The following is a 19527-nucleotide window of genomic DNA, read 5'->3' on the forward strand; positions in this document are numbered from 1 at the left end:
TTCTTTAGGAGGAAGGAAAGGCAGGAATGACTATTTTAACCATTATAGTCCATCTCTTTGAATCCCCCCGCAGTGCCAAAAGTCAAAAGTTTTAGCACCTGCATAAACTCGTGTGCTTTGATCTTATTTGTCATTAAAAGAGGCGCAGGGAGGACGTATCAATTTTAAAAAAATATATTTGTCCCTGAATCAATTAGTATAAAAAGGTTATAACACAAGTATAAACACAATTAATCAAAATAAAGTTTATACATATAAGTGGGCAATTTATTACCGTCAATATCAACCCCCGAATAATATAGAAGAAAAGAAAGATAAAGAGATCTTATGTCGGATACAAACAAAAAAGAAGAAGAGCCATTAAAAATTAGGTTAAATCGTGGTGGTAGAATAGAGGAATATGATCCTGAAAGGTTTAGAAAGCCTCACAACGTAACTCCCCGTAGGTTTCCAAATAACCCATTAGAGGAAAAAGGAAATGATAAGAAAGACAATGCTGGGGGATTACTACAAAACCAGGGCCACAGACCTACAAATAATTGAACTGGATACATTGCTTATAATGAAATAAACAAATATCAGAGAATGATGCTGAATTTGTCTTCTTATACAACTATTAAATATATTATCTTTACCCTTTCACTAACTAATTTAAACTAACGATTGTTTCATGGCTTTAAAAAAGAAGTTTGCCTTTATAATTTCAGTTCTAATAATGGAGCGGATCAAAACAAATAGGCACATAGGGTGTTGACTTCGTTAACAGAAGCTATGCTTATGAAAAGTTCTTTGAAGTCCATTAATAAATGATTTTAAAACACGTCATTATATCTGAAAGGATATTTTTTGCCGTCCCTTATGCTGGACTCTACGAAAGTTTCTGTATGATTTACGCTTTCCTCGAAAAAGAAAAGAGTAGGTACATTCCCTCTTTCAGAAAACATTTTTAATTATTAGACAATTCTTGGCATTTTAGTATGCTAACTCTAGTATACTTCATATCATGTTTTCTCTGAAGAATATTTTATCAAGATATGAAACTACCATAGTCCACCTGTTGTTATAGATACGATGAAAAATGAAAACAAAATAATAATTTTCATTAAAAATAATCAATTCATAATTGGAATTAATTAATACTATAGTTATCTATATTATTTAATCGCTTGTTGTAATGTAATATACTTTGAAACTTGTCTAACCGGCCTTGACTGTCTCTGCATAGTTTGGATAATCAGTGTAACCCTTTGCGTCTGGGGAGTAGAACGTATTTCTATCATAGCTATTTAATTTCAAACCCTTCTCCAAACGATCAACTAAATCAGGAGTCGAGATAAAGAATCTACCGTAGGAGATCAAAGTTCTTTTATCCTTTATGACCTCCTTGGCAACCTCCGGATGGATAGCATAATTACCTGACTTAATAATAACACCTTTCCAGATCGAATTAAAGAAATCATTAGTGACAGTATTGTCTTCACTACCCTCCTCATCTTCAGTTTTTACCGGATCCACAACTCTTGGCTCCATTAGGTGAAAGTATGCTAGTCTTTTCCCTTCTTTACCGCGTCTCTCCAGTTCACCAGCCAGATAAGCATACTGAGCTATTTGGGTAGGGTTTGAACTACCTACTAGACCACCATAAAGCATGAATGGAGCTAACCGTATAGCCACACGTTCAGCTCCAATTGCATCGATCAAAGCATCAACAACTTCCAAGGTAAAGCGAGCTCTATTTTCAATATTTCCACCATATTCATCAGTTCTTTGGTTAGCTTTGATATCTAAAAACTGCGATAATAAGTAACCATTTGCTGCATGGATTTCAACACCATCAGCACCGGCATCAATTGCATTTTTAGCGGCCTTTACGTATTCCTCAACGTAGTCTCTTATGTCCTCTTTGCTCAAAGCTACTAGAGGGTTGTTGGCTTTCTCAGCGGCTTCTTTACTAGACTCATCTGCATATACACCACTGCTTGCACCTTCGAACTTCAAGCCATCTCTTGCTAATTCAACAGGGTTAGCTAATCTACCTAAAGCCCACAATTGGACAAAAACGTAAGACTTTTGTGCGTGAATTCCTTCGAATACCTTTTTCCAACCCTCAGTCTGTTCTTTAGACCAAATACCAGGAGCATGATCATAACCACCAGCTCTAGCGGATATAAAAGTTCCTTCAGTGACAATTAAGGTGCCGGGTCTTTGAGCTCTTTGTTTGTAATATTCATAAGCCAATTCAGCATTAGGAATGTTACCTGGTGTTTTACCTCTGAAACGGGTCAATGGACCCATAACTGCACGGTGAGAAAGTTCAATATTCCCGACCTTAATAGGTTCAAACATATTAGTGTCCTTAAAGGAAACTGGTTCGAATTTGCCGTTATCATAAAATGTCATTTTGTTTTATATCTTTGTTTTGTTTGTTATTTTTCTTAATGGATATTCTGTGGCATTACATGAATAAATGGAAGAGTTTTAAAACAATGTAATGTTAAATGTTGGACCTAAAAACTTTCTTATATATAAGAGTTTTTTTTATTTTTTTTTGTTTATTTATGATGCTCGTGATAATTTAGATTTTATAATATGCTATCATAGTATTCAATTGACGCAATTAGTTAATATTTTCTAAAGAATAATATTTTTTGATTTCACTTTTTGTGGTTTCACAATCTAACACTAATTTTATTCGAAAGAGTTCCAAAATACGAATCATGTTATTGTTTTTTTTTTTTTTTTTTTTTTAATAACTTATAACAGCCTTGATAGATCCTCGTCAGTTGACATATTATAATTTTTTGAATTCTTTACTTCAATTTCGTATGGGTATAAGATCGATGTTATTCTTCAAGTCACGATTTCGATTCTTATTCAAAGCCACTAATAAATAGGTAGGTTGGACTATAAATGCGCAGTGTGCTGATACGTAATTTAACTCGAATAGATTAGAAGAGAAAATGATTTCACTCAAGACTTGTTAAATAGAAATAAAATCAACGAACAGGAGAAGGGATAATTAACTAATATTCATGTAATATTTTTGTTTCTAAACTAGAATTAGCATTTATGAAATTAGTTCCGTTAAGATTGTTCATCTCCATTGTAAACACTGGAAGAATATAGAACTTAAGATTAACACCGTTTTTCTTTGAAATATCTAGTTACCTATACAAATTTGATTTCACTACGCCAATGTTGTGTGATGGCTATTTGATAGGACGTTGAATGTCAGCCACATTTTTTTATTTTATTTTATTTTTTGTAGATATAATAAGACGAATCTGGAACTGCGGTGGTTTGTTGACAACCTACCAAAAGATAAAGAAAAAGAAAAGGTAAGAAACCATAAGAATATAAAAAAATATAAGACTTAGCTATAATAATTTGGAAACATAACAGATATCTGCCTCCAAACCCATGCAATTGCAATAACTTGTAATTTTAATATCTTGTGAGGTGTTTCGGAAAGAAACTGATAAAGTTACTTATATTAATTCTTCTCTACTTGCGTAAATAACTACGAGAAATGTTTAGATCATTTAAATACATGTGACTAAATCTATTTTGCTCTATACAGTATTGCTAGAAATACAATGTCCTCTATCTCATGTCTAATTATATAAAAAAAAATTGGTTCTTTTGGTAATATTCATGAATACAAGAAACTGTATCAACGAAAAGAACTAGATATGATCTACGGTGACAAGGATAGCAAAAACACATATTCGCTAAGTATATAGTGCACAACATGGTATTCTAATGATTTACCATATTATCCACAGGTGTATCTAAGCTTACTAATTTCGTGCTTTTAATAATATGTTTTTGTTTGTTTTTTTGTTTTGAAGCTCTAAAAAAGCTCGTGTAGTGCTTGATCTGTAAGGAACTCTCGAACGACAGTAGTAATTGTACCTTTTAAGATTCTTGAAATTCGCGTACTTCAAACTGATGTTTAATAATTTGCTTTTTTTTAATATGGATTCTAGTTTGGCTAACATAGGGAAGGATAGCTTATAGATTAAAGGGTTTTTTTTTGGGGGGTGGGGGAAGAAAAACATATCTCGAGTCTATCCTAATAAATGTGTTTATAGCACAAACTATGTCTCGTATCAGCCTGAGGTTCGGAAGGAGAGTTACTATTAGAAAGATATTTTTCCTATTTGTAGTCCTATTTACTGTTTGGGTATTACAAATATTGGTTTTTCCATCTTCATACGCTGTGCACAATCCTACTAAGAATAAAGAGCTTGGAGAACAGTCAAGTATAGATAAATGGAGAGAAGCATCAGGATTGAAGAGCATTAGTTCAAATGATAAAATAATTGTTAATTACGGTACAATTAGATGCTTTCACATCGGGACTTTCTATGAGGCATGCCTACCAGCCCATAGAGTACTACCAGGAAGGATGCATACAACTTCCACCCATCTCATCAAGAAAGATCTCCGAGGTTCTTTGTATAAGGATATTTTTGGGGTATCTGAATATTTATTTTATGATTATAGACAAATTCATGAATTCCACCCTAATACGAAGGATATTGATATACTAATAATATCAGATACCAAACATTCTAATTCAATATTACCAAATGTTGAGTTTGCTACAATTAGTGCTAATAAGATTACTGCTACATCATTGGATAAAGTTGTCACAGATATAAATATTTTGTTTGGTGAAGATTGCGAAGAACCCAGATCTGCTTGGAGACTCTTTAAAGAAAAACCCGTAAACAGTGGGAGACAGCCTGCCTATGTGGATATCAAGACTCTAGGTAGTGAAGAAGAAGAGAATATTGAACCAGTTCTCTCTATAAAGAACCGTAATGGAAAATTCAAAATTGTACAATTAGCAGATCTACATCTAGGCGTTGGTAAAAATAAATGTATTGATGAATACCCCAAGCACGAATTGTGTGAAGCAGACCCTAAATCTATGGAATTTGTTAATGAGGTAATTGATATTGAGAATCCTGATCTGGTTGTTTTTAGTGGTGACCAAATAATGGGCGATAGATCACGAGAGGATAGTGAAACTACCTTGCTAAAGGCTTTAAATCCAGTTATAAAAAGAAAGATACCATGGGCAATGATATGGGGTAATCATGATGATGAAGGAAGTCTTACACGCTGGGAGTTATCCGAGCTAGCTGCAAAACTTCCTTATTCTCTATTTCAGTTCAATAGATTTGATACAAAAGACAATACTTTTGGTGTAGGTAATTATGCCCAGCAAATTTTTCATAATAATACCAGTAAAGCTGCTATTACTCTTTATTTCATGGATTCGCACAAATATTCAAAGGCTGGAAAGTTATTTCCAGGTTACGATTGGGTGAAGGAATCTCAACTTGAATACTTTCAAGCTTTATATGAAAATGGTTTAAAGAGAAATATTAATGACAATGAATACAAACATGTTAGCTTGGCTTTCTTACATATACCTCTTCCTGAATTTGCCAATATTAACTCCGTGAAAAAACCTGGTTCACAAAAAGAGATTGTTGGGACATATAAAGAAGGTGTAACAGCTCCGAAGTATAATTCCGGTGGTCTTGCTGTCTTTGATTCTTTGAGTGTTGATGTTATCGGCTGTGGTCATGACCATTGTAATGACTATTGTCTACACGATGACTCAACACCAACGAAAGAAATATGGCTATGTTATGGAGGCGGTGCGGGAGAGGGCGGTTATGCCGGGTATGGTGGTACAGAGAGGAGAATTCGGATTTACGACATTGATACAAACTCCGGAACGATACATACATGGAAAAGATTGAATGGTAATCCAACTAATCCGTTTGATAAACAGATCATTAAAGGATAATGAAATCATTTATATGTCTTATGTAATTAACGACTTGTATTATGTCTTTGTTGAACAAGTCGATTGCTGTTGTTACTTCTTCTGAAGCTTTAATTGAATGAGATATTGGGCAGCATAAGGCAAACTTTCTGTCAATCATCGATAAATTACCCATAAATTTAATATTGTATGGTAGTGGTCTACTGATTATGAAACGAGAGCAAAGTAGTATAAACAGGGCATAATAACCCAAATATGCATTCATGCTGTTTTTTTTTTCTGGAGCATCAATGGTATTCATGATAGTTGAGATATCTATTGTCTTTAATATTAACTTTTGAATATTAGGACCTAGATCTTCGTCGATAAAAACAAAGCCATAATTACTATCGAAAAGTATTGAATTTTTGAATATAGTTATTAATTGGATTAGTCTTTTTTGTTGTAATTTTTCGACAGCCTCGTTTGTGTTTGATAATACCGAATATATTGTACCGTAATCATCTAAAGCTGCCGCATCTTCTTTAATTGTGAATTGTTTCTGTTCTTGTACGAGACTCTCTAATGTCTTTGTAAATTTATTTATATCTCTACTTTTTTTTTCACATCTTTGATTTATATTTTCTAATTTTATTTTAATGTCCTGGATTGCCCACTTTTTGCCTTTTAACTGAGGCTCTACGAAAGAGTTTATTTTAGTCGACCATAGATTTCTTTCTTCTTCAATATCAGAAACATACTGTATAAGTTTGTTGAGTTTCAACAATGAGTTGAAAGCACAGGATTTTTTACCAGTATTAGGATCTATCTTTAATTTGTGGGTTATGTGAGGTTCAAGGGCACGAAAGATTGTACTTTGCGTTGTATACCAGCCATCTTGAAGCTCTAAAAGTAATATATCTGTACCTGAAAAAGTAAAGTTACTAGGATGGGAGCCCAAATAGTTTAATTTTGCCAAATCTACTTTGAAGCATTTTATAATAGCCCATATTTCATCATTTTTGTTCTTTAAGAGCCGTACAGGTACTCGGATAGCCAATTTGACAATAAAATGATCCAGCAAATTGTAGTCGTTATGGAATCTTAGTTCATTTATTTGTAACTTCACAATTGATCCATTCATTGTTTCACTGACATAAATTGTTTCACCATTAGAATTTTCAATAATAAAAAATGATGATAATACATGATGCTCATCCATCGAATTTTCTTCAAGGTTTTGAAGAGATATATTTTGCACAGCAAGTGAACGTAAATGTCGCAGTCGTCTTTTTAAAATATATTGTTGCATATTTTGATTGGTGATCTGATCTTTATTCCTGTGTTTATATTGTCTCCATTCAGATTTCTATAATCACACTATATTTTAAGGGCTATACTTACAAATTCATTTTAAGTAGGTTTTTTTTTTTTATCTTCGCTTAGAAATTTCGGTGAGCAAGCAGAATGGCTATCGTTACAACAATAAAATACTGAATCACCAATATTAATTAAGATTATTAATTTACAAGTAGAATCAAATTGATCTTGTCCATGAAGAAATATTATATATATATATGTATGTGTTTATGTAGTTACCGAAAGTTGAAGGAAAAAAAATGGGTTAGAGAATTAGTTTCGTTTCAGTTTTTAAACATTTAGTTTGACTTCAGAATCATCAATATACTTCTGGAATGGATCCAAAGCATTCTTAACATTCTTACCAACAAATTTTTCAACTTGTTGTGGAGCTCTACCAACAAAGGTTGATGGTTCCAACAATTGGTCTAATTCATTCCAGATTGGCTTAAAGAATTCGTCACCCTTAACACGATCAATCAAATCGTTATCACCACCTTGCTCCTTGACAACAGCAGCTGCTTGGTGTGATAAGACTCTGATTTTTTCATGAACCTCTTGTCTAGATGCACCCTTTTCGACCATGGCCATGATAATGTTTTCAGTAGCCATAAATGGCAACTCACTTTTAATTCTTCTTTCAATGACCTTTGGATAAACAACTAATCCAGAAGAAATGTTCAACAAAGTGGTTAGCAAAATATCAGTAGTTAAGAAAGCACTTGGCAAAGAAATTCTTCTGATAGCAGAGTCATCTAAGGTTCTCTCAAACCATTGGACAGAAGCTGTTTGTACAGCATCGCTGAATAAAGAACCTAAGTGTCTGGCTAAGGAACAAACACGTTCACAACGCATTGGGTTTCTCTTATAAGCCATAGCAGAAGAACCAATCTGGGATTTCTCAAATGGTTCTTCAACTTCCTTTAGATTAGCCAAAAGTCTAATATCGGTTGCCATCTTGTGGGCAGTAGCAGCAAAAGAAGATAATGGAGCCAAGACATCGATATCAATCTTTCTAGAGTAAGTTTGACCGGTAACTGGGTAAACTTGGTCAAAGCCCAGTAATTCAGTAACTCTCTCATCCAGTTCTTCAACTTTATCGTGGTTACCGTGGAATAAAGCTAAGAAAGAGGCTTGAGTACCAGTGGTACCCTTAACACCACGTAAACCGATGTCGTTTCTAGCTCTTTCGAAGTTTCTCAAATCCCACAGAAGTTCTTGAATCCATAGAGTAGCTCTCTTACCTAAGGTTGTCAATTGAGCTGGTTGGAAATGGGTCCAGCCCAAAACCGGTAGGTCCTTATATTCTAAAGCAAATTTTGCTAGACGATTAATAACATTGACTAGTTTAGGGATTACGATATCATAAGCATCTCTCAAAAAGATCAGGTCAGCGTTATCAGTAACGTAACAAGAGGTGGCACCCAAATGGATAATACCAGCAGCTGCTGGACATGTTTCACCGAAAGTATGGACGTGAGCCATAACATCATGTCTGACAATGGCTTCTTGCTCACTGGCTTTACCAATTTCTTCATCAGTGATAGTCAGATTAGCCTTCATTTGCTCGATAGCTTCATCTGTAATGACATCCAAACCCAGCTCCTTTTCGGCAATGGCTAGGTTCAACCATAGTTTTCTCCAGGTAGAAAATCTGTTTCTTTGAGAGAAGACAGCAGACATTTCTTTGGAAGCATATCTAGAAGATAGCGGAGTAGAATATGAATCAAAACCTGACATATTTATCTAGTGTGATGATGGGTATTTCTATTAAAACTAAGTTGTTTTTGAATTGATATTGATGGACTCAATTACTCTTTTATCTTTTCTTTGATGACTTCAAAAATCAAATTAATAAACTCTAAAGTAATGAATAGAGTATGAATTAATACTGTAGAATGAGAAAACAATGCTTAGCTATATATATCTGATAATTAGTTAATGTGTAAAGGGTGTTTAATATGAGAAAAAAAAATATTAAAATTTATATTAATTAATTAAAAGATATAATTTAAAAAAGAATCACGAGTTGAAGAAGACAAAGGGAAATAAAGTAGGGGAGTTAAAAAAAAAAAAGAAGATTAACTCTGTTGGGATTTGATAATAATACAACGAAAGTGCCCAAAAATATAATTGAAAATCAATGAGCTACCTTTCAACAATTAAGATACTTTAGCATTAAAGATGAATGATAAAAGGGAAAAAATATTTATAAAAGGGTAATCCGGTTGGTTCATTTGAGTTGTGCCTTAGTACAATATGCTCAAAAGAATAAGAGAACGCTAAGAAACTATTGGACCTGTGAATTTTTCATCTTTTTGTAACTTCATTTCTTTTTCTTCAAAATGCCTTAAATTCAAATTTTTATTTTTTCATTTTCTTTGACTTCTCTGAGAACCCGAGATGAAGTAAATTTTTTTTTGACTATCGCTTAGTAGTCACGTGTTTTGCTGGGCAAATTTAACTTGTGAGACATGAAAATAGCTGATGGTTTAATAGATTGCAGTGAACTAGTTTGAAGATTCTTGGATAATGCCTCTTCCTCTTTATCTTCTTCTAAGCTTGCTTCTGGAAAGGAACTAGCTTCCTCAACTTGTGGTTCTTGAGCCTTTCTCGATCCACGTTTTGAGCGTTTTCGTACAATAGGAATTACTTCATCAAATTCATCGTAGTCTAGCGGGTTAGTAGGATCGATTAACACATTTAGTTTATCATCATATTTATAACCTTGATCAACTAACCTCTGAGATACTGAGATAGCAGGTGCGGGATACCATATAATATCCTCTCTATTTCTCCTTTTAGGTAAAATATTAGTATCATTACTTCTTAACTGATGGGCAATATCAGTTTTGTGTAGAACCTCAATGTTTTTTTTAATAGCTAAAGGTAATACAAAAGCGTTCGGTGTGGACTTGATTGCTTGATCATGTGGTCTTTCATACATTACTTCACTGTTAATTTTACTAACTGTTGTAGAACGGCAATATTTGGCAGCTTCCAATAATTTGTCAATTTCTTCTTCTCTCAATTTTGCAATGTATTTGGCTACATTTCTACTGTGTAAGTCTGTCACTGTAATAGGACCATTTTTTCGGCTTAGATTTGGTATTGTTACATTGCCTTTGGATAATGATAATGAATAAGGTGTATGTATATTCTGACGTGGTATATTATCCATATTACTATTTCCACTTTCACTTAAAACATTTAATTTTGGAGTTGAATAGTTTATGGTCGGAATGGATTTAGCAGTCGACATGCTGGTAATCATTGTTCCTGTTTCGTTTTCTATCTTCCCGTCAAGTTGGGTTTTAGGATCATTTGGCCGTATAATATATCTTGGACAATCATCAGAAGTTGAATACTCACCCAAATCATCTCTATCTAATTTGGGTCTCAAATAAACAGCACCAACAACAGGTGGTGCCCTTGGATCTCCGAGAGTAGGATCTGGAACAGGATCATGAACTGTTGCATTTGGTGGTAATAAATGTTTAATTGGGGATGGATATTTGAAAAATTTTCTCCCAGGTACAGGTATCGTTTGTTCCTCTACATCACGTATTTCTTCCGGGAGACATGCCCTCCAGGTTCTGATTTTATTGAATACTCTCTCAGATTCGTTATAACGATATTCACAAACAAATAATGGACCTTCGATTTTGATATCAGGGTTCCCTCTCTGAAATCTTGTAAAATGAACAACATAACATTTACCCAAGATATCTGATACTTTATGATCTCTATATTGCCCTGATTTTACAACTTCTGTTTTGTAAAAGAGTCTATCAGCTCTATGAACTGTTTGTTCAGGTCTGAGATACCAACAGGCATTTATCCATTGAGTGCCAGCTGTTCCTTCTGTCCAAAGTTTGAAAATTTGACCAACAATAGGATTTGTTTCATCATTTCTATTCCTTAGTAGAACCCAATCACCCACTTGATAGCTAACATCATTTTTAACAATTTCATCAAGTGGACATCTAAAATCACCTTCCGGCATGTAATCTGTGTCGGGTTTTGAAAGTTCAAACTGTGCCAATTCATAAAATGATTTTTCTAACTTTACGGCTTTTTTAATTTCTATAGGATCTTTTCTATGATAAGCCCTAAAATTGGATAACATTAGCAAGAAGTCATCTTGGAATGTGGCAAATGTTTTATATTTTCTCGTTTTGACTTTTTTGCGAATTTCATCTAGAGAAATTGGGTTGGATATTATAGAGTAATATTGTGGGTCATAATTTCGATCAGGAATTCTTTCAAAGGAATCTATTAGTGGACGCCTTCTTTCGTCTTGGTCTTTCCTTAAGAACTTCAAAACATTCTTTATTCTTTGAACATGAGGTAAATCTATAATAGGTGGTCTTCCTCTTTTTACATATTTCTTCACTGGTTTATAAGATGCTCTTAACTGAAAGGGTTGTGGAGATCCGGAAGGTGAAGAGTAGTTTGACATAATATTTCTTGTCTTATAACTTCTTTTTTCATGAAAGGTGCTACTATTTTCGTCTGCATGATTATTATGGGATGAATTAATTTCTTCGCCAGTCGATATTTGATTTTTTTCATTATATTCTGGTAAGTTCTGGTGCTCATTCGACAACTTCCGAAGAATAATTTTTGGCATTTTGGCTTTAACATTTATGGGTTCTTCGATCTTATTGTTATTCTGTTGCTTTTCCAATTCTTTCCTTTCTAATTCCTCTTGAAATTCTTTATAACCTTGCTCATCCGGCAAGGGCCCCAAATTTGTATATTTTATATCAGGACATAGTTTCTTCAAATTGGGGAAGGTTGTTTCCTTAATAAACTTCTCGAAAATTATGGCGTAACGAAAGATTTCAGAGTCTCTAGTGTTATATGTTTTTGCATTCCAAGGAATTTGAACCAGATCATCGATGAATTTCTGAACGCTTGTATAATGAAACAACCTTTTCTTAAGAGTATTCAAAGAAATCGGGTTACGAATCACGGCATAATAGTCCGGATAATCTTTTCTAGGCGGTAACACAGTGAACACCGGTGATATATTTATCCCATCCGGATCGTTTATATGATAAAGTTTTTCATATTCCGGTCGTATATGGGCGTAAACGTCTTTATCTTCTGCTTTATCAAGACTCATTCTATATTATTATCTCTTTTAATATTTCCAGATACTATCTTAAAAACTTTTCTTTTGTTAAAACGACTTCTTACCAGTAAATTATAGTTTCAATTATGAAGACCAAATTATATCTAACTGTGGAACGTTATTATAATATTCAAGGCGCTTAGCCTATTCTGTAACGGCAATTGTAAACAGGAAAAAAAAATTGAGATGCCCTTTCTTTAAATGAAAAAAAATTCGCGTATATAACAATTAAACAAAGCGGATGGGCGTACACTTTCTAAAAAGTAAAAAAACAGTTTCTATGAGCCGATTTGTGTTAGATATCCTTTTCCGTACGTCAAAATTCGATGTTTATATCCTAATATAGTCTAAAATAACTTTCCACTTTTATAACTTCTGTTGATATTTTTTTTTCTTGATATTTTTTTTTTTTGTTCTTTAAACAAAGGGCCCTTTTTTTCTTCCCGCGTCGCTTATTCACAATGAAAAACTTACTGCACCAAAGAACTGAAGAGCGTATTTAAAGATCACGTGGATAGAACCATGCTATATATTAATGAATATTAAAATGGGCAATAGTATATCGCATTGATTAATTATTTGATAGTAAATTCAGAACTAGCAAGTATTATAATTGTGTCTATATAGCAATATATAAATGTTTTGTTAAAAAAAAAATAAAAATAAAAATAAAAATAAAAATACAGGTATTAAATTAAAATGGATGTGGAGTGATTATTTTTCGACAAAGAAATAACAATTAGAAAGTTTATAATAAGATATGTGAATATTAATGGTTTTTATAGTAAAAGGAAAGTGAGTCTGTTTTATTGTGTCTTTCAGAAATGGCGGACTTCAATCTCTTCAGAGTTAACGAAGCCCTTCCTGATAGAATCTCTACTTTCTTTGCTGTCGATATCTACGGTTTCTCTTGAGGACTCTGGATCAATGCCAGACTTTTTGTCTTCATTTTTCTTTGGAACTTTGACAATCTTGACTCTCCAAAAGCCATCTTCGCCTAATACATCTTCGGTAACTAGGTTGTAATTGCCCCATTTAGGCAATATTCTAGCCCATACTAACCAGTATGCACCACCGAAAGCGAAGATACCCCAAGCTACCACACAATGAATCCAGTATGGAGCATGTTTGTATACACTTTCGCCATGAGTAGGTGGGATATATGGTGCAACCACTAGATATATATTTGATAACATGAAGAATGTTGTAATAAAGACACCGGCCTTGATGGGTGGGTTCCATTCGATCTTGCCTTGTCTTCTTTGCCAGTAAATCCATAGTAAACCTGCAGAAACGACAAAATTGACGATATTCATTGGGTAAGAGATCAGATTCAGAATAATATTATAGGCATCACCAGGAGGAGGTGCTAAGATTGTGATCATACAAATGATGAAATGTTGGAATAAACCAATCATTGGAGAATTGAATGGTTTCGATGAAGCAAAGAAGTTTGAGAATGGTAACACACCTTCACGACCTAACTGTTGAATAATTCTACCCTGTGAGAAGATAACTGAAAGTACATTACCTAGGGCACTTAATCCCACCAAAGCAGCAGCAACTCTTTTAGCATGTCCACCAAAGACAATGTCAAAGAAATCAGCGGCTAGGATCAACTTCGACGATATCAGTTTATCTTTTGGAACCACAGCAAAGTAAGCGATGTTGACAAATATATAGATTATTGCTAAGCAAATCAGAGAGGTGGGACCCGCAATTTTTAAAGTTCTGACAGGATTTTTCACTTCGCCTAGAGCATAGTTTACATTAGAGTAACCGACGAAAGACCAGATGACATTATACAAAGCATTGACAACACCGTAGGCTGTAGCCTTGTTGGTACCTTCAAATGCGTTATGGAAGTTGTGTGACTGGTATCCATGTTTCAGACCACCTCCCAATGCTACCCATCCAGTAATAGAGATGAAAATGACAATACCAAGCTTGAAAAGTCCCAGTATGTTTTGTAAGTAAAGCCCTGCCTTGACATTAATGGAATTGACCGCAAAACAGAAAAAGACCACGGCTACACCAATTCCTCTTTGATTCCACTTTGTCACCTCTTTATCAGCAGCGGTTAAAAACATCACTGCAGTGTTGACTGAGTTACCAGCGGCCCAACCCAGGAAGAACACATATGACGCATACATACATGTGATGAAAAATCTAGGTTTCTTGACTATAGCCTCTAAATAGTTCTTCTCTCCTCCGTTCTTCGGTATTGCGGTACCGAACTCCATATATACGTACAACCCAGAAAGCGCGATTAGCGCACCGACGGCCCATAGGATAAGTGCAAGCCCAATGGACCCACTCAGTGTGTAGATAGTGGAGGACACGGCGAAGACACCAGTTCCCAGCATCCTGTTACAGATCAAACCAATACATGACAAGAGACCCAATCTCTTTTCACCTTGATCTAAGTGCGTAGCGAATTGTTCACCATTTTCAAAATCAGAGGCCTCAGAAGAAGTCTCGACATCCTTTTCCTTTGAGAAATAGTTATCCTTATTAAATATATTCAGCTGAGATAAAAATTCAGCCATACTTGATATATATTTTCCTGTATGTAGAAGTTGTGCTTCTCTTGAACTATTTGTTTACTGTTTTGATCTAGTACTATTAAAAGGATATATTACATTTTAGTTTATAGTTTAAGTTTTTACTCTTTTATATATTTATATCGGCGGGATTGGCATGTTTTCGATTTCCTTGATTAATATGTTAGTCATTATGATTGACAATTGCAATCCCACAGTTTTTTTGCTCTTTTTTTTTTTGTATTTTCAAGCATAATTTAATTTGAATTATATGTAAGTCTGTTTTGTTTCTTTTTATTTAATATTCATAAAATAAAAAATTGTGGATACAAGTAATTAATTAAATTGATATACCCACATCTCAAAAGATTGCTTCCTAAAAGAGCTCCGACCATCGTAAGTCACAGAACATACAAACGTTAACGCCCTCTGCTTGTGAAAAATAGAAAAATTTAATTAAATGAAAAACCCTCTATTTCTTCTCGGGTTTGCATCTCCGAAGCACAAGGTAAGGATTTGAGTTGTGAATTTTCCAGTTGAAGAGGGTTACTTTTTTTGGATTTGCCGTGCTCGTCTAAGGAACAAGACAAGAGATAGTTCTTTTCGTACATGCCAGGAATGCAGTAGAAGGATAAGAAATATATGCAGGAAATTGAATGAAAACCGGGGGCGAAGAGAGCGGTCAGACAATGGACTGTGAATAATGTTTATAGGGAGCGCGGGGCTGGTCGTTGCCAGAGGACGAGAGGTCGTGGAAGCATTCATGTAGGTTAAGACACATAAGTCAAATAAAAAACTGTGGATATACCTATAAGTCAAAATATTATCCTAGTACGGCGGTATTGAGCTGTATTTAGCGGTGGTGGTGCCACCAAAATACAAATACTGTGGCTAGCTCCCCTACCTTGGTAAAATTTAGATTTCTACAATTCTTATGTTCTTTTTTTCTTTTATTATCATTGGATTTGTATTATCCAATTCTATGCCAGTGGAGAGGATAAATGCCTGCGTTGTTCTAACGGCACGTGAAGTAAGGGGAAAAAAAACTTAAAACTATTATAAATATATAGGTTATATATGTGTCAATATGTATGTTTGTAGATATACTAGTCAAACAAATATCTTTTGCAAAGATTATAATACTTCACCTGATAGACCTAATGCGGATTGGGTGAATCCTACGACTGTGATGACAGCAGCGGCAATGAATCTACGTTTCAAAGAAGTGGTTTCTGCCTGTACGATTTCTTGTTCTCTTTGTACTTCGAAGTCCTTCTCAGCTTGTGCCATTGTCTTTTCGATACCTAGATCGACGACAGACTCGCTTAATTCACCACCGTCAACATTTCCTACAGCTGCTGCTGCAGCGTAAGAGATCTTGGAAGTGTCTGGAGCGGCCTTCTCTTCCTCGGTGGTGGCCACGGTATGCTTCTCATCGGTGATCTTCTTCTCCTGTAATTGCCTCAACTTTCTAGCCAATGTGCGTTTAGACAAGTACATGTGCAATGAGGTGGCAGGAGCTGTCAACATAGCATAGAGGAGGTATGGGTGTCTTCCGTAAGATGGAGACGAGGCATAGATTAGACCAAACATTACCGTAGAGACCACACCCAGACCAGCACCGACTTTACATAACAAAGCCTTAATTATCTTCCTCTTGGACTCATTAGTTGGTGTAACAGCATCATCCACAACTAGTAAACTCCCCGTGGCAACGAGACCTGCATATAAACCTAACGAGGAAATAGCAATACCTTTAGTAACAGCTAAACATGTAGACATATTTCTTTTTTTGTGTTTTTAATTTGTTTCTAAGTTTGTCTTTTTTTATTCTGTATGTATTTCTTATTTCTTTATTTAGAAATTAAGAATTATCCAGCTTAAAGATTAATTTTAATGGTATTATATATATCCTTTATTTTCAAGAAATTAGCAAGAAAAAACACCCCCCTTGTAAACTACAGATTGATATCATTTAATATCCAAATTCGATGTCCCAAGAGCAAAACATCGCCCTAGAACAATGGGTTTAAACATGTAGGTATTCTAACGGATGTCATATTTAAATCGCCCCCCCTCCAAAGTCCCTCTAGCTCCCTCTATGGTCCCTCTCTCTCTCTCTCTCTCTCTCTCTCAGTCTCTCTCTTTCTATGGAGATGAGCATAGGCTCTCTGCTGTATGGCTCTAAAAGATTTGTTTCTTCTACATCATTTTTTTTTACTGCGGGGATTTATATACGGAGAGGATATAACGGGGATTTAAAAGCAATCTTGTACATAATAAAAATTAAAAAAGGTGCCCCTAAAAAAATGCATTTGACTGGCTCCCCTTATAATATAGTACGATATGATATGTGCATATGTACGTATTTAGTTATATATATAAAAATATCAATGGCTATATATATATATATATATATATATATATATATATACATTGATATATAATTATCAATTGCTTATGGCTGTAGTGACAGAGTGCTTTCAAACTTTAACATTAGAATTGCCCTCCTTTTTTTTTCTTAGCTGAGCTTGCCGCATTCTTCCCCCCCCCCATCCATCCGGACCAATCAGAGATGAGAACACATATTAAAAAGGGAAAAGAAGCGGAAAAGTCGGGCAATGGGGTTTTTTCCGGGTAAAACATTGATTTACCGATTACTCGGACAATAACTAGATGTATATATATATATATAAACCTGTCAAAAGCTGTATCGAGTTCTTATTTTCATAGCTATTGCTGAAGAAAGAGGGTTTGAATTCATTAATATTATAATCTACTTTGCCTTTCTAAGAAAGTTAATCTAATAAGAGTCCAATTGGCGGTTAAATAATATTCAGGGGAGGAATCGTGGTAACTTGGAAGAAAGTTAAAATAAAAAAAAAGTTAGAAAACAAATAATATATTCCTTATATTGTTTCCAGATTAAACATATTCTTTTATTCTATTGGTTTTTTTTTGGAGATTTTTAATTAATTGGAGAAGAAGCTTAGAATACTTTTTCATTGGTTCATAAAAAATAGTGGAGTTACCCTAAATTCCTTAAGAAAAAACCTGACTATAAAAAAGAGTGGTATATAACAGAAAAAAATGTTGAGATTAAGCAAGAACGTTTCAAGGACTCCTGCTGCCTATAGATTGGCATTGAACAGCAGATCTCTATTCTCTACAACTAGAACAATGCAAGCCTTCCGAGTGGAAACTGATACTTTTGGTGACATTAATGTCCCTGCTGACAAGTACTGGGGTGCTCAAACCCAAAGATCGTTCCAAAACTTTAAGATCGGTGGTGCCCGTGAGCGTATGCCTGAGCCTATAATCAGGGCTTTCGGTGTCCTAAAGAAGTCTGCTGCTATAGTCAATGAGAAGCTGGGAACTTTGGATCCTAAGGTGGCCAAACCTATCCAACAAGCTGCTGATGAGGTGGCTAAAGGTAAATTGAATGATCACTTCCCATTGGTTGTTTTCCAGACAGGGTCCGGTACTCAGTCTAACATGAACGCCAATGAAGTTATCTCAAATAGAGCTATTGAACTGATTGGTGGTAAGATGGGTACTAAGGAAATTCATCCAAACAACCACTGTAACCAAGCACAATCTTCTAATGATACTTTCCCATCGGTTATGCATATCGCTGCAGTCACTGAGATTACACACTCTTTGATTCCAGAAATCTCTAACTTAAGAGATGCTTTAAATGCAAAGTCTGAAGAATTTAAGGATATTGTTAAGATCGGTAGAACACATCTACAAGATGCTACTCCATTAACTCTAGGACAAGAATTTAGTGGATACGTCCAACAATTGACTAATGGTATTACAAGAATCGAGAACTCTCTACATCACTTGAAGTTCTTGGCTCAAGGTGGTACTGCCGTTGGTACTGGACTAAATACCAAGGAAGGTTTCGATGTGATGATTGCTGAGCAAGTATCCAAAGAAACCGGCATTGATTTTAAGACTGCACCAAACAAGTTCGAAGCACTTGCTGCTCATGACGCTATCGTCGAAGCTAGTGGTGCTTTGAACACTGTTGCTTGTTCATTGTTTAAGATCGCACAAGATATCAGATACCTAGGCTCTGGCCCTCGTTGTGGTTACGGTGAATTACATCTTCCAGAAAATGAGCCAGGTTCTTCTATTATGCCTGGTAAGGTTAACCCAACACAGAATGAGGCATTAACACAGGTTTGTGTCCAAGTTATGGGTAATAATGCAGCCGTCACTTTTGCTGGTGCCAACGGTCAATTTGAGCTAAACGTGTTCAAGCCAGTTATGATCGCCAACTTGTTAAACTCTGTTAGACTTTTGACTGATGCTTGTCACTCATTTAGAGTTCACTGTGTTGAAGGTATTGAAGCTAACCGTGAGAAGATTAACCAAAACTTGCACAACTCTCTAATGTTGGTTACAGCTTTGAACCCAAAGATTGGTTACGATGCTGCCTCTAAGATTGCTAAAAATGCCTTCAAGAAGAACATTACCTTGAAAGAATCTGCTTTGGAGTTGAAGTACCTAACCTCTGAAGAGTTCGATGAATGGGTTATTCCAGAAAACATGGTTGGCCCAACTAAGTAAATATAACAGCATGTATGTAAACTCGACATAAGATAAGGAAAACTGTATGTAGTTCAATAACACTTCCTTAAGGAAACATAAGTAATAAACTATCCTACTGATTGCATTTTATCAATACA

The 19527-nt window shown here is 34.9% G+C and overlaps 8 protein-coding genes across 8 annotated transcripts; 3 read left to right on the top strand and 5 right to left on the bottom strand.

The window, feature by feature from the left end:
* Positions 1–327: 327 nt before the first annotated feature.
* Positions 328–543, top strand: RNJ42_04571 (uncharacterized protein; the record flags this gene model as incomplete). Its single annotated transcript, XM_071054735.1, has 1 exon — positions 328–543. One exon carries the CDS (start codon positions 328–330, stop codon positions 541–543), a length of 216 nt encoding a protein of 71 aa, XP_070909428.1.
* Positions 544–1197: 654 nt separating this feature from the next.
* Positions 1198–2400, bottom strand: RNJ42_04572 (alkene reductase; the record flags this gene model as incomplete). The annotated part of the gene is made up of 1 exon (XM_071054736.1): positions 1198–2400. One exon carries the CDS (start codon positions 2398–2400, stop codon positions 1198–1200), a length of 1203 nt encoding a protein of 400 aa, XP_070909429.1.
* Positions 2401–4102: 1702 nt separating this feature from the next.
* Positions 4103–5830, top strand: DCR2 (phosphoprotein phosphatase; the record flags this gene model as incomplete). The annotated part of the gene is made up of 1 exon (XM_071054737.1): positions 4103–5830. The coding sequence occupies one exon, from the start codon at positions 4103–4105 to the stop codon at positions 5828–5830; it is 1728 nt and encodes a 575-aa protein (XP_070909430.1).
* A 1608-nt stretch (positions 5831–7438) lies between these two features.
* ADE13 (adenylosuccinase ADE13) lies at positions 7439–8887 on the bottom strand (the record flags this gene model as incomplete). Its single annotated transcript, XM_071054738.1, has 1 exon — positions 7439–8887. The coding sequence occupies one exon, from the start codon at positions 8885–8887 to the stop codon at positions 7439–7441; it is 1449 nt and encodes a 482-aa protein (XP_070909431.1).
* Positions 8888–9578: 691 nt separating this feature from the next.
* RSC2 (Rsc2p) lies at positions 9579–12278 on the bottom strand (the record flags this gene model as incomplete). Its single annotated transcript, XM_071054739.1, has 1 exon — positions 9579–12278. One exon carries the CDS (start codon positions 12276–12278, stop codon positions 9579–9581), a length of 2700 nt encoding a protein of 899 aa, XP_070909432.1.
* An 827-nt stretch (positions 12279–13105) lies between these two features.
* Positions 13106–14836, bottom strand: RNJ42_04576 (High-affinity methionine permease; the record flags this gene model as incomplete). Its single annotated transcript, XM_071054740.1, has 1 exon — positions 13106–14836. One exon carries the CDS (start codon positions 14834–14836, stop codon positions 13106–13108), a length of 1731 nt encoding a protein of 576 aa, XP_070909433.1.
* Positions 14837–15964: 1128 nt separating this feature from the next.
* On the bottom strand, positions 15965–16612 carry ATG33 (Atg33p; the record flags this gene model as incomplete). Its single annotated transcript, XM_071054741.1, has 1 exon — positions 15965–16612. The coding sequence occupies one exon, from the start codon at positions 16610–16612 to the stop codon at positions 15965–15967; it is 648 nt and encodes a 215-aa protein (XP_070909434.1).
* Positions 16613–17920: 1308 nt separating this feature from the next.
* Positions 17921–19408, top strand: FUM1 (fumarase FUM1; the record flags this gene model as incomplete). The annotated part of the gene is made up of 1 exon (XM_071054742.1): positions 17921–19408. The coding sequence occupies one exon, from the start codon at positions 17921–17923 to the stop codon at positions 19406–19408; it is 1488 nt and encodes a 495-aa protein (XP_070909435.1).
* Between the last annotated feature and the right edge of the window lie 119 nt (positions 19409–19527).

This window comes from Nakaseomyces bracarensis (assembly GCF_045282275.1).
Source record: "Nakaseomyces bracarensis strain CBM3 chromosome Unknown Scaff13_0, whole genome shotgun sequence".
Classification (NCBI taxonomy): Eukaryota; Fungi; Ascomycota; class Saccharomycetes; order Saccharomycetales; family Saccharomycetaceae; genus Nakaseomyces; species Nakaseomyces bracarensis.